The sequence below is a fragment of the Ahaetulla prasina genome, chromosome 6 (genome assembly GCF_028640845.1).
Source record: "Ahaetulla prasina isolate Xishuangbanna chromosome 6, ASM2864084v1, whole genome shotgun sequence".
NCBI lineage: Eukaryota > Metazoa > Chordata > Lepidosauria > Squamata > Colubridae > Ahaetulla > Ahaetulla prasina.
In genome coordinates, this window is record NC_080544.1 from 35,240,703 (window position 1) to 35,264,518 (window position 23,816).

Below are 23,816 nucleotides of genomic sequence, written 5' to 3' on the forward strand. Positions count from 1 at the left end.
GGGCAGGAGGCCACATGGTGCGCTAGTGCTGCCGCCACAAGGTAGGGGGTGAAGCGCCTCACACAGCCCACACCAGCTTACCTCAGGGCCCCTGCAGCCAGGCAAATCATGAACCATGCCCCAACATCTGCCTTGCCTTGCAGAGGCGGCTCCAGGAGCAACTGCAAGATCTTGTGTGGCCACTGGCGCACTTCTGTTTCCTCGTGGCCACAATGGAACAGGAGGCCAAGCAACACACCGGTGCCATGACCACAAAGCGAGGCAGAGGGTGCAGTTGCTCCACGTGCTAGTATCCTCACAGTCAGGCCATCCATGCCCGACACATGCCTCACCTTGTGGCCATGGCACCAACACCAGCACATCACTCTGCCTCCTGCTCCGTTGCGGCTGCGAGCAAGCAGAAGTGGGCCTGCGGCCACATGGGCTCCTGCTACACACGGCTGTTAGTGCTTCCACTGTGCGGCAGGTGTTGGGAGCATGAATGGTCTGGCTGCGGAGGTCCTGAGGTAAGCCAATACAAGGTGTATGAAGTGGCTTCACCCCCCGCCTCGTGGCCACAGTACTGCAAGCAATCAGATGGAATAGGTAGGTGGCTGGCTGGTCAAACTCTTAAGTAGGGCTTATTTTGGGGGGGGTAGGGCTTATATTATGCGCATATGGTAAAACATGTTAGGTCTTATTTTTGAGATAGGTTTTATTTTCAGGGAAACAGTGTATATGACAATATAATTTGTTTAAAAAGTCAATAGTAACATGTAATTGAACATTGTTATGTTAAAGTTGGGGTTACCATGGCATATTGTTATTTATTATGGTTTGATGCACAGTCAGCCAGATGTTCAGACTGGATTTGGTATTTTGTCTACCTATAAGTCCTTTCCAAGGACCTGGGATAGAAAGATGTAGATGTTTAGTAGTGTTACAGTGTTGCAGGGTGTAAGCTGTTCTGAGTCAACTACCTTTTGCAATTGACTGATGGAAGAATTTGTCAGTGCCGATGGTATTCAAGTAATCTCCAGTTGTTTTGGGATTGCACCCCCTTTTACTATTGCCACTACCTTTCCTTTCTTTTGCCATAGTTGTTCTATTTCTATTTACAAGTCTTTGAATTTTGTTATTTTCTCCATTCTTTCTCTTCTATTTTACTGTCTCCGGGTACTGCCATGTCCACTATCCAGACTTTTTGTATTATCAACAATTTTTAAGCCTGGGTGTTATTATTATTTTTTCAACTTATGTACAGACTTATAGCTACTATTGATTATGGGAGGAAGACTATAGGCCAGAGCAGAGAATCACTTCCACAGGAAGATTAAAACTGCACTTTAGTGAAACAGATTATGCTGTAATAACAGAATCTTGTAAGTCTAACTATGTTCTACTTCCGTTCTTTATACCTCAGTGAATCAGGGATATTATCTTGCTCCCCAGGACTTAAAGAATGTTTCATTCCTGTTTGCCTGGATAACTATTCTTCCATATTTCTATCAAAGTCATCTTCTTTATTGTCTACATAGAAGGAAAGATTTAACCCATTTGAGCTTAACCTTGAAAAAGCAATGTAGTGTAGTGCTTAAGATAATGGACCAAGAATGGAAAGACCTAGGTTCTAGGCCACCTTCAGCCATAGAAGCTCCCTGGATGACTTTGGGCTAGTCAACTCTTCCCAGTCTAACCTTCCTGGCAGGGTTGCTGTTCTGGGGAAAAAAATAGAAGGGAGCAATATGTAATTGCCCTGAGCTTCTGTACAAAAGGCAGAATATAAATAGCCAATAGACAAAATAAGTTCATAAATGTGGTAAATCACTTTATAGTACACTGTACAGATACAATTACATATATAAATTTTATGCTCTATCAAATTACATCGTACAGACATTTGGCTGACAGACCTGTCATTCCTGTTCTTTTAGGAAGGTAGACCATGGAATGAAAACAATTTTCAATTTGTATTGCACAATTTTACTATTTTAAATATTGTGGCAGATTTTGAACAGGTTTCAATTCATTTTAACCTTACCTGTCATTACATATTGTATTTTTGCATTGTACATTATGTTGACTTACATCCTTTTCCTCAGCCTAAGGCAGTTTACATGCGAATCTCAGTTTATTCATAGACATTTGATGAATTTGGCCCAAAGTCACATGAGTTTCAGTGGCTGAAATAGTTCAAACTGGGTTTTTCTGATCCTACTTTTACATTTTAACCAAATCTATTTTTTTAAAAAATTCTACACTGGACATTTCCAGATAAGAATTCTGTATTAGTTCAAACCAGTCTGGGTTCTGAGCCCATTGTTAATACTATTCAATAATGGAATAATATTATTCCCAGGGATTTGAAATGACATCAAAACTAGCCTATCAAAATTAGCATTCTCCTTAGAAATGCTGAGCTTGGAGACACCTTTCTCCACTGATCTCAACTCTTGCCTCATCCAACCTTCTACCCTGAAGCAGTTGGCCCTTTCCAGTGAATGGGGGAAATAAACAGAACTCTTGTGAATTTCAGCCCCGTTTCAGTTGTCTCTGTTGCAATAATGCTGACATTTTAGCCATTCAGTTTCAGAGTTCACACTGACTTTTAAAACAGAAACGAAAGGAATGGCCTATTTGCAGCTGTGTAGTTCCCTTTGCAGCTATTTCATAATTAGGATTGTAATTCCTGATGCTGTTGAAGTATTCAAATGTCATACAGGTGAAGATGATTGACAATTGGCTTCAAAGATTTTGAGGGACTATAGATTGAAAATGGTTGTGATGCAGAGTGAGGCTATGCAACTTTGAAAATAATTTGGAAGGAATGCTTCAAAACATGCATGAACATTTTTGTTATAACTTAGGCTTAGAACATTTTTCCAATTTCCATCTGATTTAATGCACTGACTCATAGTAGATTTTTTTCAAGCTCAGCTGTTTTCTAGCCTGGAAAAAGATGTTGCTGCTTTAATGAATAGTAGAGTTGTACTTGTATGAGATCCAAACTTACTTCTTAATCATTTCCCTAATATTCTCATCTGGAGTGTTTTTTGCCAGTATAATGTAGTAGCAGATATAGAAGACTATGTGATGTACTGTATGATTATAAAATAAGCATCTTGTTATTTGTAACAGCAGTACCTCTTAAGTTTATTTCTGGTTGTTGGTGTCTCCTAGAAAATGATTACTTAACTGTATAAAAGTTGAAAGGGATCTTGGAGGTTATCTAGTCCAACCCTGTCCTCACGCAGGAGACCTATACTAGGGATTCAAACTGCCAAATTGCCGACTTTTCTGATTAACAAACTCAGTGTCTTAGCCACTGAGACACTTAGCTAGACTCTACTTGGTAGAGTCTGTTGTATTGAGGCTTTATTAATGAAACTTATAATTTTTTAAAAATCACATTTCAGTGGAATTGTCTTTTTAAATTATTTCTTTGCTTAATCTTATCATGCAGAGTTAAGTGCTAAGACATCGGCCCATATTTCAGAAAACTCAGAAGATGTGTGATACATTCTTTGTCTTTTAGTGTCATTATTTCATCCCTGCTGCTAATAATATTAGGCCCATATGCCATAGTTGCTTCTTTTCACACACTGAGCACAGCTAAGTTTTGATTAACCAGTTTTTTTAAAAAAACCTGCTAGAGCTTGAATTGACACAATTTGCTAAGCCATAAATTGGAGTTTAAAAACCATAAATATTGGATTCACACAAATAATAAACATTTAGTTGTCAGAACTGTCAAGTCACAATATGTCTTATTGTTATATATAAATCCTGTTTATTCCTCAAAGCAAACTAAATAACTACAAATATTGTATGTTGCTTGCCAGGTTATGCATAAGAGGTAATGAAAACAGTTGGCTACTTGGAAGTACAGTAAGCCTGAGTTTAACTCAGGTTACTCCAAAGTAAAAGGTGTACTCAGGATTACAACCTAGATTCTAGGGAACAGGGGTTCCCAACCGGGGTGTGATATTCCAGGGGTTGCAAAAACATGGGTTTAGAAGTTTCAAAATGTAGGGACCTCAATGTAGGTCCCTGTGCAGTTAATGAGTCTTAATGCAGAGCAAACATCCATAGAAGTCTTGGCAATTTTAAGAGGCCATGGTTGGCTGAGGAATTCTGAGAGTTGAAGTCAACACATCTTAAAGTTGCTAAGGCTGAGAAACATTGATCCAAACGATGATAAGAACTATCTTTTTTCATCAGAATCCTGAGCTCAGCACGTTGAAGGAGTAGGAAAACTATCATGAACAAGGTTACTGAAGAATTACCAACTGCATATAAATTCTTTCTTCCCTGATCTGCAGATTCAAATTTGCAGGAAAATGTAATAAAGAGTATTTTGGTATGTTAGAATAGTAAGAACATAGTGACAAAGATGAAGGTTACAGTACCCTGTCTGAACATCATTGTGAAATAATAAATATAAGCTCAGGGAAAAAATAAAATGTTGAAATTATGTAACACTTTCTGCAATAAAATCATGAATATTTTGTGCTGTGGTTATATCTAACAAATTAGTATGGCATTTGGGTTTTTTCGGACTGTATTCCACTTTATCAGATTTGTAAAATCTGTATTTGTTATTCCACAACATTGTTAAACTGTGAAATCTGCTACCACAAAATGGAGTGGACTATCAGCTTGGAAATAAAAGCGGATTAGACAGATGCACAGAGAATAGGGTTATGAGTAATTACTAATTACACTTTCTCTATTGCATTTCTAGTATCTGAGTAAGTCTGCTTTGGAATACTAAACAAGTCTTTGATATGATTCAGCACAGCTCTTCTTAAGTTTTTATTCCTCCTACAAGGATGAATAAGCAAGGTGGTAGAAGTTATTCTTCTATCTGTTGAAAGCTGTTTATGGATGATGTAGAAGATTTAATCAAGTATTCCACTAGTTATTACAAAGTCAAAAAGATTAGATGGTAGTTATTCAGAATTAATGTGGAATAAAAAAAGAGTTTAGTGTATGCAACATTAGCATATTTTTAATAAGCATGCAGTTAAAAAAAAACCAAGAGGAAGGAAGGCATAAATAAGCATAAAGATACATTCAACTCTGGTTGACAAATAGACTGGTTCTGTGTTTTTGCAGCAGTTTCCGCTCTTATGGGGTCTGACAAAAGGCTTGCAAATGGACAAATTGCAAAATTGGTTTATGATATATATCAAAGTCTTTTGCTTCTACAAAAGAAAGGATTAAACAGTTTTATCATTTGTGCAGAACGCTATGGATTAGACTAACAGAGTTTGAAATCTAGTCATGAAATAGCAATAAAACTTATAATTTTAAAGTAACACAAATCATGAAAGAAAAACAAACGGGCTGAATTACTGAAATTTTGGTAAGCACTCAAAATCTGAATCACAAGGAAGATGCCCTTTCAAGTGCAATACAATCTAATATCCTTCCTTTTATGTTTGAAAGCTAGTAATTCAATATTGGAGATAGGACAAAATCCCTCATTCCCGAGAGTGAAAAAGAAAAAGCAGGTGATGTAGCACATGATGTTCTAAGTTCTAAAGGATGAATCTATGGGACACAGAAAAGGAAGTCAAGTATGGTTTAAAATATGTAGTAGAGGCTAAGTGGATTGGTTCCAATGACTACAATACTGCAACAGAGATATACAATTTGTTTACAGAAAGAAGACTGAAAAATATTTACTCATCCAGGATAAAATACGTAGAGGCATGTACAGAGGTAATACTTTCTTTGATATCTCTAATGCTAGGGAGAACTTGAGAATGTTTTCAAAAGCAACAATCCTTTAAATAAGTTGCAGTGATTTAAAGGCCTTGGTATCTGCTAAGCATGATTCTTCTAGGAAATTTCTAAAATGTCCTGTTTAGAACTTTCTCTGTCAGAAAATGGTGGGAAGTCCAAGAGAATCCGCTATCCTTGATTGGATACTAATCTATAAGGAAAAAAAAATAGGGACACGGTGGCTCAGTGGCTAAGATGCTGAGCTTGTCATTCCGAAGGTTGGCAGTTCAGTGGTTTGAATCCCTAGCACCGCGTAACAGAGTGAGCTCCCATTACTTGTCCCAGCTTCTGCCAACCTAGCAGTTCAAAAGCACATAAAAAATGCAAGTAGAAACATAGGGACCACTTTGGTGGGAAGGTAACGGCGCTCTGTGCACCTTCTACATTTAGTCATGCCAGCCACATGACCACAGAGACCTTTTCGGACAGTGCTGGCTCCTTGGCTTAGAAACAGAGATGAGCACCGCCCCTAGAGTTGGAAACGACTAGCACATATGTGCGAGGGAAACCTTTACCTAAAGTGACAATAACATTATTCTAAATCTAAGTCTATCCCCCTGTAATTTTCTTTATTGTACCTGATTTTTATTTGGGAGGCATTCAAGTGGGAGAAGAGGCAGACTAAACTAAACAAAAAAGCTGGGGCTGAGTCGGAAACGACTAGCACGCCTGTGGGGGGAACTTTTACCTTTACTATAAGAAAAATTAGTTGAGAAAGAATATAATGAGTGAAAACAACCACCCAATGCCAGACCTCTTAACTAAAGGTAAAGTTGAGAATTAAATGAGTATCTGAGATTTTATAAAAATGGATTTTATTAAATTTTTAAGGAATAATATGTAGGAAAATGGCAAGAAAATTGAAAAGTAGCTACAGATGGGAATTTCTAAAAATGGAATACCAAATTACATTCCCATAAGGAAAGAAAATGGAAGATAGATGAAGATTTGCAGAGGAAAGATCTGAAAACAATAAAGTTTAGGTTCAAATTCAAGTTTATTATTATCACAACCAACGTTTTATATAAATCTAATATTATAAAATATAAACAAATGAGAAGCAAAGCAAGAGTATCAAAAGTGTTTAAAAACAGTCTTTAACATACTAAAAAGAGAATGAATTATCAGCAAATGTTAACTAGCATATTAATAACATATAACGTATTGAGTATTAAGAGGTAAATTAAGAACCCTCTCAAATAAAAGTTTGTAAAACATAACATCCCAGAATCTGAGGTAACAGTGAACTTCTATAAAACAAAAATATTTTTTTAAAAATCAGTGTTTGGTAGGGGGAACTTAAGTATGCATTAGTTAAAATTTGAAAGGAATTGGTCTCCATTTCCTTTAATGAAGAAAACAAAATGGCAACAGTAAAAAAAAAAAAGTGAGGTAGTCCAGTGCGGATTTTTCTAAAAAGAATATGTTTTCCCTCAGAAAATGGTGAAAATAAATGCAAAGACAGAATTGACATGAGTTTGATAGAAACTTGGTCAGGGAATGTTTACTTCAAATATACTTACATTTTTTGGATGAAATGAATAGCATTGCAGGATTCTGAAGGAATTGATTGCCTGACTATACTCTTGTGTTTTATTTGTAAGAAATTCTATAGCATTTGTGAAGTATCTTGTCATTGGTAGATAACAAATGTCTCTATTTTAAAAAAAAAGAGGAAGAAAGAAGGATCTAAGGAATAACTGCACAAATGGATCAGTCTCACACTGAACCTGGTAAAATTCTGGAGCAGAGCATAAAAAGATCTGTATGGAAGTACACTGAAAATCAGGAAAGGTCTGTCAAAAACAAATATTGTCAGATAACTTAGTTAAAACACATTGTTAATGTCCCTTCATAGATCAAGGGAATGTTGGAAATATAACTTGACTTCAGCAAAATATTTTATATTCTCCTTGACATTTTGATTAATAAGCCATGAGATGGTTGACGTGATAATTAAGTGGCTACATAGCTGGCTCAAAAATTGTATTGAAAGAGCACTCAATAATTATTCCTCATTTACCAGGATGAGTTATTGGATACAGTGTTTCAAGGTTCTGTCCTGAGGCCTTTGTTTTTCAATACTTTTATTAAAATGATTTGGACACATGTGTAAGGGGAATTCTTGTTAAGCTTGCAGAAGGTACAAAACTGAAGTGAGGTGTCTGCAAAGGCAAATAAGATTTCCAAGTTGTATCAATAGAAATTTATATGGAATACGCTGAAACAGTCAGATCCTATCTCAAGGATTATATTCAATTCTGGACCCCACCAGATAAATTGAAACAGGTTCGGAGAAGAGTAAAAAGGATAATAGGAGAGTAGCGAATAATTCCTATGAATAGAGTTGGAGGAACGAGATATGCCTAGCCTTGAAAAAGGAGGTAGGGTAGGTACATATAATTTAAAGTATTTGAAAGGGTGTCACCCAGAAAATCAAACTCTGTTCTGTACAGCTCCTGAGTTTGGCCATGAAACAGTGGATTTAAATTACAGGAAATTTTAACTGGACAACCAATTACACAGAAAAAGTAATGGTCTCCTCTTTGCAGAGACCTTCATGTAGAAGGCATAGTCAGGGATATTTAATTTGGGTTCCTGCTCTGAGCAGGGAATTGGACCTAATGGCCAGACTTTACAGCTGTATGAATTTCTAACTCCTCATTCTCAGAGATGTATTACCCTTGATTTGTCTACCCAGTTTTCCTAATGATAGGGCTGGTCATGAAAGACATTTTATTGGGTTAAATCCAAAGTTGCTTCATACATGGTGATTTTATATATCTTGATGACACACATAAAGGATCAAGAATTTCTTTAATCTGTTCAGATAGTGAAATAAAAACTTAACACAAAATTTGTATCTGATGCCAATCTAGATAAAAAAAATGCATTTGGTAGATCACTTCTTGCCAGTCAATACTAGCAAAGTAATGCAAGGTGAAAATGTTTCAAAGACTTAATTGCATTTACTGGTTTTTTTGCTAGTTCCAAATGTACTTAAAATATATTTTGTTTGTAGTGTATTTTCTTAAATACTTAGAATGATGGAAATAAGGAGGAAGATCAAATATATATATTTTAAATAATCAACTCATCAAATAAAATATATATGGTATGCCAATTCAAAACAATCTTCCTGGAAAGTTTATATTTAATATATGGACATACTGTACTTTAGCATATTTAGCTCTATATTAAATGTTAGAAAATCTTAAAATAATTTACTTTCTAAGTGTATTAAATATGTATAGCTATATTTAAGGCAAATACTAATATTTTACTTTATATTCATAAAAGATCTTTATGATCTGAATCTAAAGCAGATAATTAGCATTAGATTTAAATGTTACTTCATGGCCAACTCCAAGCCATATATTTAAATTTGTAGGTGTCATTAAATCTAATAGAATTCCTGCAAAATCATGTACCATAAGCATTACATTTATATATATCATGAAGAGATTACACAGATTTTATAATGCATATTATAACTTTTTTTAAATGCAGTTCCTCAAAGGAATTTGGTAAAGATTATTGAAGATTATTATTGAACTTCCAAATGAGTGTCTAACAGTCTTCCTTCTTCCTTGACTATTAAGGTAAGAGATGGTTTAAAAAATTAGAACACAGAACCAGGATGAAAAAGAAAAGGGAACAGATGAATGTTGATGTCAGAAAATCTATTCTTGCAGCATCCCATGTTGGGAACAGCATTTCCCAACTTTTAAGATGGCTGGAGAACTGAAGTTCAGACATCTTAAAATTGACACGTTGCGAAACAATGAGCTAGAATAGGAAGACGATTTCACCATTTTGTCTTTAACTCGACTTTGCTTTGTCTTTTAAGCTACCCCTAAGGCTTCCTCTCATAGCTTCCTTCCTTGTTATTCTCTCCAGCTTTATGGATTTGCCTTCCAATGAAGATACTGAAGGGTGCACTGATGTTAAGCTGGACTACAAAACTCTGAACTTTCAACATCTTTTTGCTCTTCCCAATGTTGATCCCCGACAACTTCTCTCCTTCCTATTTGGATCCTCCCCCCGCCCCCACGCTTTGTAACCAGCTTTGAAACAAAGGCGCTCTACCTGCGATGCATTCTGCCATTGTTTCAAGCCCTCCTTCCTCTCCCCAAGTCTAAAGACACCGACTCATAAACGGAGGCCCCGGCCATTTTCTTCCCTTCTTTGCCTTGCAGGTAAAAAAAAAAAAGGCTGCGGACTATGAAATCTCCCAGCAAGGGAAAAGCTTGCAGATTTGACTCGTCCTCCTATTAGGAGATACGGGGCTTTGGAAGAGCCCAACAGGGCCTTTCTTCGCACGAAAAGAAGACGATGCTCTGCGCAGGAAGAAGGAAGGACAAGTCTATACGGCCGGCGCTCAGGGATGAACAGCTTTCAGACAATGGCTACGGGTTGATGAGCCAAAGGAAAGATGGCGTTGTTCGTTGATGGAGGGGAAAGACAAGGCGAAGGGCGCCTTGTTTGCTTCCTCTTGGAGGGTCTTGTCTTTGAGTGCCGGCCTCCTAGGGGACATAGAGCCCCTAAGGCCGTTTTCCTGAGAGGGAAAGGCTTGTCAGGGCGAGGGGTACTTTTGTGCTTGAGTTACACCGTGCTCGCTCTCCCTCACGCAAACCAACACCAGCTGTGGGGGAGGGGAGAGGGAGGAGGGACTCGGTGGGGAAGGCAATGAGCGCCAATTGCCTTCTTGACTTTCGGAGAAACTCTCCGCGCAGCGGCCGCGCTACACCGTTCCCCACCCCCCGAAGCCGCTTTCCCGACGCGGGGAAACACCCGAAGGCCCCGCCGCCGCTGCGCCACCGAGGAGAAAAGAGAGAAAGGCGAAAGGACGACAGGCCGCGGCCCTATACACTTGTCCGGGCCTCGGTTCTTTCCGTGCCATGCGAGGCGCAGATCCCTCCGCCGCTCTCACCCCACCCCTTCCCTCCATTGCTGAGCTCGGCAATTTCCCGCAGTACCCGGATGGAAAGTGTAATGGCCGCCAATAGTGACTCGTCGGAGTATGGAGACGGGCGAGGTAATCGAGGCGCCCAGCGAGCGGAGCGGTTGGCGGGCGCGGGGGTGGCGCATGTCCCTGGGCGCCCCACAGGGAGGGGGGGCACCCAACCACCACCACCCGCCGCCGCCGGCGGTTGGAGCGAGAGAAGGGGGTCTTCGCAAGACGGGCGACCCCGGTACCCGCCCTCTCGCTGTGGGCTGAGGCATCAAATAGTCCCCAACGCTCCGCCATCACCTCCCGCGGCCGCCGTTGGGAAAGTTGGTGGCGCGCCCCCGTTTCTCACCCCGGGAAGCGGAGACGGCTCGGGAAGGGCTTTGGCGGCGCGTGGTGGGAGTTTTAGGAAGGCGGCGAGGCGCTGTGACAGCCATGGCCGCGCGGAAGACCCGGCATCAACAACGGCCGATGAACTTTTGTGTGCGCGTGGGCGGCCACCCCTCAGTTGGAGGGCTAGGTTGTCCGAGAGAGAGATGTGGGCATCCAACCCATTCCTAGGCTCACCTGCCTCTTGGCGTGTGGCATGGAAATGCCTCCTTACTTCACATGGGTATCATCCGGACATCTTTGTAGCAACTTGAGTGTAGGGTTTTCCTGCAGCGCTTGGCGCCCTCGTGCTCACCCCATTATCCCGAAAGGTGCGCTTTACCTGCTACATCGTTGACCCCCTCCCTCCACTTTTAAAGTGTCTTGAGTGGGAGCTAAACACACTTCAATTGCAAGACACATTCATACACTTGTTTCACAGTAGTTCAAAAGGAACCCTCCCCAGCAGGTGAAGTGGTTGACTGTGTACAATATGGCACTTTAAGGTGCACAGACGCATATTTTTTTAAAATTTGAAATGCCCCTTTTCCCAATTCTAGAAGGACCAAGGGAACTAAGTTGACCACCGTTCTTGCAATTAGCCATTCAGAAATAGAATCGCTATCCACTGGCAAGTAAAAGTAAACTTTTCTATTAAATACATACACCCATCATTTCTCTCCTTCATCTTTCAGGCTAGTGAGAGGAACAAGATGTAGAGGCAGTCTTACTGATGTCTAATTAGAAGTGTATCCGTTGGTGTAGGATTGTACTTTATTGCAGAATACTGTCGTCTTATTCTCACTCACCTAAGGAACAAAGAAAGAGGTGTGGAGAGAAAAATGAGCAAGGACAAATAGGCATCTGCTTTTGTCCAGTAATCACAGCAGTGAGAGAAAGGAGCAAAGAGATGGAGAGAGGGAATGTGCAGGTGATAAAACCACAGGAAAATTGAAAAGACCCCCCAAAAATCCCTGAAAACTTTGCCACCTGGTGAGTTTTGCATTATGGTGGAGATTATTGTTGACCCTCTGTCAAAAGGAATAATGCTGTTCTTTCTGACTAGAAGGAAAATTTAAAAAATCAATGGTGCTGGTATGAAGCTGTTGGATGAATGTTCCTGGATTCCTGATCATTGAGGATTGCTAGAGATGAAAGAAGCAAATAATATAATATATTTGATGAGCACTGAGGAATTTTCACTAGAAGTTTAAGTTATCTAGAAAATTAAATTTGAAATATATTATCCAAGCCTTCCTTAACTGCCTTTTTTGTCTTCACCATGTAAACTTCCAATAGTAAATGACTTAAGACTGAATACCAGACTTTTGTTTCAGTGGTTTATATGTTCCTGTAAAACCACTGGGTTTGCAGAGTAGTATAAATGTAATAAATAAATAGCATGTTTTCTGAATCGAAGGATCTTCAATTTATATTGGAGCTTTTCAGCATTGCCCTTAATTGTTTGTTAAAAATCTTGAAAAGACTGTAATATTGTCTTATTTTGTTTGGATTAGTTTTTTACCCAAACACCATAATTATTTGTTGCTCAGAAATAGTATCATTTGTTGCTCAGAAATAGTATCACTACTAGTGTCATTTCAAAAGCAAACAGGATGATGTTAATGACTACATCATTACAGCGTAGAATGATGTAGTGCATCTTGAAAGACATCATTGAATAAATAGACCAATGAAGTTATGATTGATTTAAAGCTTTTATAGCAAAATAGAGTGATGATTATTTCTGATGCCATTGGGCCATTTTATTAAATAACGTTCTGGATGTTCTGTCTTGATAATTTATAAGATATAAGTTTTATAGATTACTTGTATTACACTGTAACTGCCATTTCAAGCTACTGTTACAGGCTTAACCTAATACATAGGCTTTTGTTTAAAATAATAATAATAATAATAATAATATGCAAAATGGCATTGTTATAAATAAACTCATTATAGGGAAGATGTAGATGGCACAAATAATATTTTGCTATGTTTCAAAATTGTAAACTGTTTCTCCTTGCTGAATTTTGAACAGTATTAAAATACAGGATATTTCACACGATAATTCATTGTTACTATTGTTGACTTAATCACTTCTTTTTCATCAATTATATTACATATAACATTGAAGTCTTGGATTTTTCTTGCAAAATTAAATATTTTCTTTCTATTAGTTAGCATTTAGATTCTACTTTGTATAAGGATGTCAAGATCGTTCTAATTTTGAAAATTGTTTTAAAAGATACTTTAGAAGTTTTTATTCTTGCAGGGTGATCCAGTCTTTGCAGTTAATTCTTTGATTCAGATAATATTTTTTGTTGTTCATTCTGACACATCTTGTTATGTATCTAAATGCACCATTTAGAATATTCTGATTTTAAATAAAATGTTAATTTTACTAAAAGTTTTGACTTTTTAAGGAATCAATATTATTGTTAGTGTATGCAGAGTAAAAAGACTAATTAATGTAACTATTTTATTCAACGCTAAAAAGACTAGTTAGCGTAACTATTTTCAGCATTCTTGTATCTGTTTTTTTCACTATAGAGAATGACAACTTTTATAGTAAAATGACATCAGTATTTGTTCCAATTTATTGAGGAGAGACACATCTGAAATATTAATGACTGAATTTCTAACTTTTGATACTTTTGTGCTTTAAAAATAATATGTTCTTTATTTTAGGATGTGTTGTACATTGAATGCAACGTCTTTTGAATCTTGATTTCCAAATTCACCTCTTGCGCAAGCTATTGGAAATGGCATCATAGTTTTTCTTAAAGAGTAAGTTTTATAACTTTGTTACACTTTAAAAGGTTAAAATGGGATTTGAGAGATTTAGCTTAAAATGTTGGATTTCCAAACTTTTGGCTTGAATGGGCCATATTGAGTGAAGAGGAATTGTCTTGGGCCACATGTAAAACATATAGTTCATGTATAGAAATCACATCATAATGTTAAAAATTTAAAATCTTGTGGGGCTGTGTTACTAACTGTCCAGGGCCACATGTGGCTCGTGGGCCACAGATTGAACAAGCCTGGCTTTAAGTGTTATGTTTTAATTTTTTATATATGAATTCTGGCTTATAAATCATAATTTGTGTGCCTGCTCGTAGTAGGTGACAATACTAGGCAATAAAGCTGTAGCATATTCTACATTTTCAGTTCATAAATATTTTTATTAATTTACTAGACCTACTGGCATTATTAACTGTTATTTACATTACATTAATGAAGGTGATCTTTAATAGTTCCTGCCACAAATTATTTACAGACTAAAACTAAAGAAGATCTGAGGCTCTAAGGGTACATGAGGCCCTTAGAGGCTGCAGTAGTTGCTACTAAATTGTATTTTCGAATGTGATAGAGGAAGTTTTTAAAATAATTAAAGATAATATTTGTACACTTCTGTTCTAAGATTTCTACAATACAAGTTTTGAGAAAGCAGTTCTTGAATGTGGCAGCATTGATGAAAAGCAACACTAGGCATAATGAATGGCAAGAGAGGAATAGAATAGAAATAGAATAGTTTATTTGTCCAAGATGTGAGGGATCTGTAGCTATTTTCTCAGCCCTCCTTCTGACCTACACAATCTACAGGTCTATGGAAGGCAGGCTGTTTGCAGTTGTTTTTTCTGCAGTGCTGACTATCAGTTGGAGCCTTTACCTGTCCTGTTTAGTTGCTGTACCAAATCAGACAATTACAGAAGTAGAAATGTAGACTCCTCCTTCAGCAATCTGAGCTTTCTGAGTTGGCATAGGAAGAAAAATCTTTGTTGTGCCCTTTTAATGATGGTTCTAGTGTTAGGTGTCTATTTCAAATCCTGGGAGATTATACAACCCCAAAACTTGAAGGACTCTACTATTGATACTGTGCTATCAAATATAGTAAGAGATGGTGGAATAGGAGGGTTCATCCTAAAATCCTCTATCATCTCTAAAGTTTTAAGCATGTTTGGCTCCAGATTGTTCTGGCTGCATAGGGCCAGTTGTTCAGCTGCCTGCCTATATGCTGACTCCTGACCATCTCGAATGAGACCAATGACAGTTGTATCATCTGCAAACTTTAATACTTTAACAGAAAGATCCTTAAAGATGCAGTCATTGGTATAGGGAGAAGAGCAATGGAGATAGCACACAGCCCTGAGAAATGTCTGTGTAATTGTCTTATTATTAACCATTAAATAATGGTTTTAAGAAGCAAAATAATTTGGTAAAGGTAGTGAAGTCTGTGAATGAAAATTAGAGGATGGAAGCCAGAACAGTAAGGGGAACAAAATATGGATTACTTTTCTGTGTCTTCAAACAAGGGAAGTGCTCCTTTAAGAATATTTAACAAACCATATAGTGTATTTGTTACATTACATCATGAAATAAAGCGACATTGTGATTATCTGGTTAGTCAGTTATTTGATTTTAGTTTTTTTAAAAAAAATAAAATTAAGTTAAAGGAAAAAGCTCAGGGACATTAGATGAAAAAGATATTGGCAGACTTGAATTAGTTTGGAAAGAATGATAGTAGTGGCTGGACAATGACTTTTTAATGTAACTGTATCAAAAGAAGATATACAATGAAAATAGCTGATAAACATGAAGAACAGTAATTTAAAAAAGAATCAATGAATGACTCAGTGAGTGTAGGATGATGACCAGTAGACCATCAGTAAAATTATTTTTGGTGTCCTGAAACATAGCAATAAAGAATGAAGCCAGAGAATTTGGAGCATATTAATAACAACACAAGTCTGGTGTTGCTGTTTTTTTAAAAAGAAACAAGTTTTATAGCCATATCCTTTTAGCACCTGTATTGTACTATATGCTGTCTAAAATGGGACTCTGGGCATCTGTCTTTCCTTTTGAAGTTTTAAAAATTAACTTGATATTTTTATTTCAGATATGCCAAGTTAAGAAAATTGTGGAACTTGGATGATAATTCCGCACAGAGTCTTTTATAAGACGAAGATTGCAATAATAGTACATTACAAAAAATGCCATCTGAGCAAGAACAATTTTTTTGCATTCAGAAGACCAACTTGTTACAAGATGATGAGTCAGATAGACTGTGTGTTTCTACATCTGATATTAGTATTGAAAAGTCTACATTTGAACCTACAATTTCGGATATCGTTGCCTATGGCCTAAAAAAGGTGAAAATAGAATTGCCCAGGGTAAACATACCAAATGAAATAATTTTTAAACATGAAATTAACAAATATATGAAATTATTTCAGTGTAAAGAAAAAGCATCTTTCATGCAAATGGATGTGAATGGGAACAGTTTAAATTATTCTGAGATTTATATTCCATATAACAAATCAGGATTACATTATGAAGAAGGCTTGAAAACAGTAAAAATACTGAATTTCAGTTGTACAAAATGCCAAAACAACATCAGATATAGCCCAAATGATCTACAGAAACATTTTCAGTTGTTGCACCAGGGAGAATTGCCATCCTACCCCTGTGAAATGTGTAATTTTTCAGCTAATGACTTTCAGTCATTCAACCAACATCGCCGAACGCATCGTAGCACCTTAGTAAAATGTGAAATCTGTAATGATGATCACCGATATACTCTATTGGACTTAACAAAACATTTCACATCTCAACATTGTGTAAATGGTAATTTTCACTGTGATAGATGTAGATTTTCAACTCAAGATGTAGGCACCTTTGTTCAACATATACATAGGCATAATGAAATGCAGTATAATTGTGAGAAATGCCATCATGTAAGTTTTTCAGAAGAAGAGTTTCAAAAGCATGTTGTTTCACACACTGGCATGTTTCCTTTCAGTTGTCAGTATTGCAACTACATGGCATCACGGAAAAACTATCTTTTAAAACATATTATTACCTTACACAAAGACCATCTCTATGCAAAAGATAAAATGAATACAGAAGATAAAGAAAAAAGGGTGAAGAATTCAACAGGACTAAAACTTGTCTTGAAAAGGTACAAAACTGGTGCATCAAGGAAAGCATTGTGGAGACGTAAAAAAATTACCACCGATGGCTGTAGAACTGAAGAAGAGGATGAACATGTTTTCAAAGTCTTGAAAGAGAGCCTGCCTAAATCTGAAGAAGTAGGTCAGTCTGGAAAAGAACTACATGATATTCTTTTAAATGAAAAGCTTGTTTATAGTGGAACAAAATCATCTCCAGCAGTTCAGTACAACAGAGCAGAAGGTGGACTAGGTTCCACAAGGGGATTGATGAAAAAAGCAGTTCATGGTCCTACAGTGTTGATGGTTAAAAATAATAAAATATCTGTTCCTGCAAACTACAGTGCTAAATTTTTGGGATTCAAAACGGTGGATGGAAAACAACATATAGTAATAAAATTGCTACCTACAGAAAAACAGAATTTGCCAGGAGGAAATAAATTTGATGGGATTAAAGATGGTGCAGTTGAATGTCAAGAAGAGACAGCTGACAACTGTAATTTACCTTTAGTTGGTAGATCTCATGAAGTTAATAATCAAATGCCTAGGAATAATTCTGCTCACTTGTCAACATTTTCATCATCTAACCAGTTTCCAGGAAAAATAAAGCAAGAAGGTAAGAATACATGCTGCAGTGCATCACAGAACATTGCACCACCTATTGTAGTGGTAGGAAAGTGTGCAACCCGTTTGCCGGTGAAATCTGAAACATCTTCATTTCCTTGTGATTTGGTGGTCAAGACTAGAAGTCCAGTTTCATGGAAAAATTGTATACCTCAAGACCATCCCCAGGTTTTATCCCCTTCTGGTTCACGCATGCTTCATTATGATCCCATGAAAAAACCTTTTCCTCCAGAATTCAGAGTAGCGAATGGTGAAATAAACAACAATAATAAACACCATAATCTCTATTGTTCATCGCCAGATTTTTCCAGTCAGGCACCATTGCCTTTCCATAATTATTCTAAAATAGGCATTTTGGAAAAATCAAAAGAATTTACTTCCAACAAAATTTATCCTCTGCAAAGCAAGTCTACGAACGAATCTATGCCTTGTTTTTCACAATCAGTAACAGAATTAAATTTAGACAAAAAATCATTGCTGCCTCTTTATGGCTTTGTAAATGGTAATAATGCTCAAGTATTCTCAGCCAGCCCACCCACTCACAGTATTGACAAACAGTGTTGGTTAGAAAACTATGATGGACAATTGTATTTGAATTCTAAGGTAAATCAAGTGTTGGAACATGTAGCTGAAAAATCCAAGCAAGAAAATGATTCTAATTGTGTACGTTCATCACTTATGCCCAAAATAACATCAGTTTTTTCCCTTCAAAGTAAGCAGGCATCTACCTATTTGTCACCTGAAATAAACCAGTCATTACAAGATGTCTTAAAAAGACCAACCCTTGCTCAGTCAAATAACTATGTTAAAACTAATGACAGATCTTTTTCAAACAAATATACAAATTATAGGACATTTACACATAATGATTCATCTTCTTCTTGCAATTTAACTGATTCTCCTGATAAGTTTAAGAGAGAACTGAATATGAACAACACTGCAACGAATGAAAGTGTATACCTAAACGGAGGACAAATCCCTTTGCCTCTTAGAACAGAAGCAATAAATTCAGTGTCGGGGAAAACCAGTGTTGGTGCACTGCTTAAGACTCAGACAGATTCAATCATAACACAACAATTGGCGAAAGACAAGGTACGCTATAATATCCGTGGCCCTAGTAAAAATTGTCCATTTTTTCCTGAACAGAAAAAAGCAGTACTACAGTCAACTCCATCAAGATTTTTTGTACCTTTGCAGCTTGCTCACAAGCAAGGATTAAAAGTTATTTCAGGAAGACCTTCTCCAAAAGTGAGCTCATCAGATGCTCAGGCTACCAGAACTGCATCTTTGCTTTTAAATAAAGGACCTGGAATGATTTTGACATTTGGTAGGGGGTCCCTTGGAACAGTTGCAAATGCCACTGAAAATAATTCTCAGGTTTTAGGGAAAATTGCATCTATGAAGGCAGTCTCCTCAAACAAGGACCTACAAACAGATGATTCTAGAAGTATAAGAAATTCTAGTATTAATACTTGTGATGCTTCGTCCAATGCCATTCCACAAAATGATCAGCACAACATTACAAATCCGGAGAGCAGACTTTCTTCCATGAAAATACTTGCTGGATTTCAAGGCAGTAAGGCTGCTTGTGCAAAGTCAGTAAAACAGCCAGAGGTTGGACAGGAACAACCTGTGTATGCACTTTTGCCCAATGGCAGACAAGCAGTTTTTCTTAAGTGTATGTCATCGAACAAATCTCTTGTACAAAACCATAATATTTTTCAAGGTCCTACTTATACTCAAAGTTCTGAACCAAAGAAACACGGAGCAATGCAACAAAAGCTTTTTTTGAAAATTAAGACTTTTCCTGCTGCAGACAAATGCCAACCAGTTAGCAACATTTTCTCACCTTCACAATTGAAGAATATGAAGTGTTGCAATAGTCCTGCACTAAATCAGAAAAATACAGCTCAACCTTCTAGCAATGCCTTATCCTTATCAGGTAGATTGATGCCAGCAAATGCTTGTTCAGCAAATGAGAACTCAAAAGATTCTTGCTCCTCTGTAGAACTAGTACATTCCTCTAAAGTTGGAAAGACGTGGTCACAAAAGATCCCATCTGATTTAACTCAAAAAGAAACTACTAACAAAGGAAGCAGTTTTGAAAATCAAAGAGCAACACACAATATGTCAACGCAAATGTCAAAGATTAAGCGTCATTTAAAGCAAAATGATGCTAAAGTTTCTAATGCTACAGTTTCACAGAAGAATAAGAACTTGAAACGGAAAGCTAATGATGACTTTCAGGGACCTCCTAGAAAGAAAACATTGCATCGAAAGTGCAAAGAAAAAAATCAAGTAGACGTGAATGAATTTGAATCCTTGTTTCAAACCCCTTATAGACCAAGAGCATCAAAAGATACTATAAGGATTTTAAATTTACTTCCTTTTCATTCTAAGCAACTTGTCAAATGTCCTCGGAGAAATCAGCCTGTCGTTGTACTAAACCACCCTGATGCCGATGTTCCTGAAGTTGTAAATGTTATGAAAACTATTGCAAAGTTTAAAGGACATGTTCTAAAGGTCTCTCTATCGAAGAGAACAATAGATGCTCTTTTGGAGCCAGCATATAGCAACAGTTTGTACTTAATTACTGATGAACTGACTCGAAGAAAACACAAAATGCTAAAACCTGTAAGTCCTGTAAAAGAAAGATTTGTTTTAAAATTAACACTGAAGAAGACTAGCAAAAATAATTATCAGATTGTGAAAACTACCTCTGATAATACGCTGAAAACTAAATTTAGCTGCTGGTTTTGTGGGAGGATATTTGACAATCAGGACAATTGGGTAGGGCATGGACAGCGCCATCTAATGGAAGCCACTAGAGACTGGAATTCATTAGAATAACTTATTGAAGAATACAAAATCATGTTCTTCTGACTGCAAATTATTTTGGCTGATAGCATCCAGGAACACATTAAAATTATGTTTTTTAAATCAAGTTTCATGTTAGCACCTAACATGGATCTGTATAAATTTGAATTAAATAGTTGCTATTGCAGTTTAATTTGTGTTTGTTACTACTATCATGGCATATATTTGTAATTGGAGAATGAAATTCAGGGCTTTTCTGTCTTGTATATATTTAAACATGAAAGCGTGTACATATTTTTATACTTTGGTTATTTGCTACAAAATCTTGCACAGGAATTGTATTTTCCAGCTCTGTGCATGCACTACTAAAAGGGTTTTCAGCTATCCACAGCTATTGCCGTATTTTTCCTTGATCTTTTGAAGATTTTTTTTTTCCAGGGATTGATCACTGTTGTTAGCAAGTGCCTAAAAGATGTGAAGCAGTTTACTTTCTGTCAACTGTATAACCATAGGTCTGTATAGGACCAGGTCTCCTAACAGTTTCTTTTAAAACAAAGCCATATGTGAATGCTTTAAGCTATATTGCTATGCACATGACACTTGTACTATTTCTGTGCAGTTTGTCTACTTTCTTAGTGAAGTATTTTTTCATACAAATCAATAAACTTATTACTGTGTTTATGCCTGATGAAGATAACTTTTGAAAAAAATGTATTCCCTGTTTGTAATAACAGTACTGCTGAATTCCAAGTGAACAAATTTGTCATCCCTACAACATTGGTATTAAATTTTATTAAGAATCTGATTTCATAATTTTGCAACCAAATACATGTAAAAGACAGTCTTATAATTGTGATCATGGTTATGCTAGAAAGCAGAATGTGATTTTCTCTGTTGTCATATTTTGGAAAAAGTTCCTTTTAATGGAACACCATCAGTTGGGATATGAAACATTGATGTTTCATAAACTTCTGTTAAAAGAGTATTTGAATTTCTTTGAAAAATCTCTTGCTTGGACCATAGTTTATTATTTAGACACAGTATTTGTCTCAGGTGGATTGAAGATTTTGTCAGGCAGTTTTTCCCCTTTGTACTGAAAGTATACATAGATGATTTCATAAATCATCTTAGGTTTCTCCTGACCCTTTACCTCTACACAATCTACTAACTTTCAGAAGGCCTAAAGATGGCAAACTTTTTTTTTTTTTGGGGGGGGGGATGCCATTGCATCATTTTGGTCTGTTTAGGTACTTTTATCTGGAAACATAATCTTTCTCTCACTAAGAAATAACAGAAAAATATCTGCTTTAGTGCAGACCTGCCAAACAAAAAGTTTTCAACTTTGTATTAGAAACACGCAGCTTTCAAGTGAGAAGAATACACTGAACAATAATGTAGATGGTTCCTTCTTTCTCTTGTAAAATGATGAATAAGGGAATAGATATTTCTTAAAATTTTCTATTAACTTGAGATTTAAGTCAGGTCCAAACAGGTGCTGGGTACTGTTAACCTGTATGTTGATAGAAATAATATATTAACCCCTCTTAAGAAAGTGAATAATTTGATATTAAAGTGATGTGTTTTGAAATGAATTACAATTTAAGATTACCTCTTAAAATTTCCCCTGCACATATTTCTTGTTAATAAATTTGTTATATAGATATATTGCTCTATAATTGTATTGAAAAATTTAAACCTTAAATAAAGCACAGGTGTTTATTAATGTCAAGGAATTAACTTGCTGGTAAAAAGTCTTGGTTGTTTTGTTACTTGAGCTGACTTTCCCGGTACTAAACAACTTAAATATTATTTTAAAGGAGCAATTGTATCAAGATAAACACCTGCATATCTAGACATTTCACTTATATTCTCTATTTATAAAAAGAAAACATTAAGACAGAAGGCTCAGCCATATATTTAGATCAAGTTTCAACTTGTTTGCAAAATTAAATTTTCAGACTGCAGCCAAGCACGTAAACATGCACATATGTATGCTTCTAACATGGCTTAAGTACTAATACTGGGCCTAGCCTTTGCCACAGTACTGCTGCATGTCATACTGCTTGAATATGTAAGATCAGAGTAATTTTGCCCCTTATTTTCTTGTAATACTGATATTTTTAATCCTGATATATGGCACAAAAATTATTTTTATTTTTTGCTAAACATTTTGGGTAAAATAGATTCTTCAAGTGTTGGTGCAATTAAGTAGCATTCCTTTTTAAGATTATGTTCTGTTCAGATGGAATAATCTCTAAAAAATGTGAACTGAGACTGTAAACAAACCCATTTTTTTTACTAATTCTTTAAACAAGGTGACAGAAATATGAGTGTCGGATAAATATGTATGGTTAATTTAAATATATTTTGATGTTAGCTGCAAACCTGTGACAAAAATCAGACACAGTTAAGTGGGTGATATTGTTGAAATGATATCCTTTCAATCGTGTCCAGCTCTTGGCAATTCTATGGGCCAGTTCTCTCCACTTCTGAGTACTTTGAGGTACTTTGAGTTGTTCTGTCCTCTGGCTGGTGTCAGCTTTCATGGTGTCCTGTCACTATGTTCTATGGCTGCCTGGTTTCCTTTTACCACTAAATTTACTGCTAAATTATTGAAGCATACCAAACTAATTGGAGGGATACCCATCTTTGCCATCTTTAAAAAGAAATTTGGTTTATTTATCATTTTACTGTGTTCAGTTAAATCAGAATCCCAATGCAACATTTTGTAATGTATTGTTTGGAAAGAAAAAAAAATGTAAAACATAACATGTCAAAATTTAGTGAAACTGGATGTAGCTTTCCCAAGAGTGAACAGTAAAACTTACATTGCTTATTTGGGAATAAAAATGTAAAATTCTATCTTAATGCCCACTTAGTATGCCCAGTATTATTACTGTTATTAAATAGGAATTAAAAAAAAATGCAAATAGTTAAACGATTGTTTAACTACAGTTTGAAGTTATAATGGCCTTGAAAAAGGTTACTTATGACCATCCTTGAAGTTATAAACTTTGCACCATCTCCCATGGTCATGTGATTGCAATTTGGGCACTTGGCAATTGATTTGTGTTAGTTACATCATCTTGTGATCACATTATTGTGATTGCAACCGTCCCAGCTAAGTAAATTGGGGTAACCAGGTTTTCTTAATGATTGATGTACTTAAAGGCTAGGGTCATAAGTTCAGGTCTAGTCATGTAATAACTCGCTTAATAATCACATTCAATTATTGACTGAAATTTCTGGTCCCAATTGCAGTCATAAATTAATAATAACATTAATAATAATAATAATAATAATAATAATAATAATAATAATAATAATAATAATAA

At 36.4% G+C, this 23,816-nt stretch overlaps 1 protein-coding gene across 2 annotated transcripts; it reads left to right on the forward strand.

The window, feature by feature from the left end:
• The first annotated feature begins 9,977 nt into the window (after window positions 1-9,977).
• On the forward strand, window positions 9,978-22,297 carry ZNF518A (zinc finger protein 518A). Of its 2 annotated transcripts, none has more exons than XM_058187425.1 (3): window positions 9,978-10,807; window positions 13,781-13,879; window positions 15,990-22,297. In XM_058187425.1, exon 3 carries the CDS (start codon window positions 16,084-16,086, stop codon window positions 20,512-20,514), a length of 4,431 nt encoding a protein of 1,476 aa, XP_058043408.1. In that variant the 5' UTR covers window positions 9,978-10,807; window positions 13,781-13,879; window positions 15,990-16,083; the 3' UTR covers window positions 20,515-22,297. The 2 variants fall into 2 exon arrangements, with proteins under 2 accessions (XP_058043408.1, XP_058043409.1); XM_058187426.1 differs by lacking the exon at window positions 9,978-10,807 and adding an exon at window positions 11,800-12,082.
• The last annotated feature ends 1,519 nt before the right edge of the window (window positions 22,298-23,816 follow it).

Coding starts and splice junctions, on each gene's coding strand:
- ZNF518A (XM_058187425.1), top strand. CDS start 16,084: ATGCCATCTGAGCAAGAACAATTTTTTTGCATTCAGAAGACCAACTTG.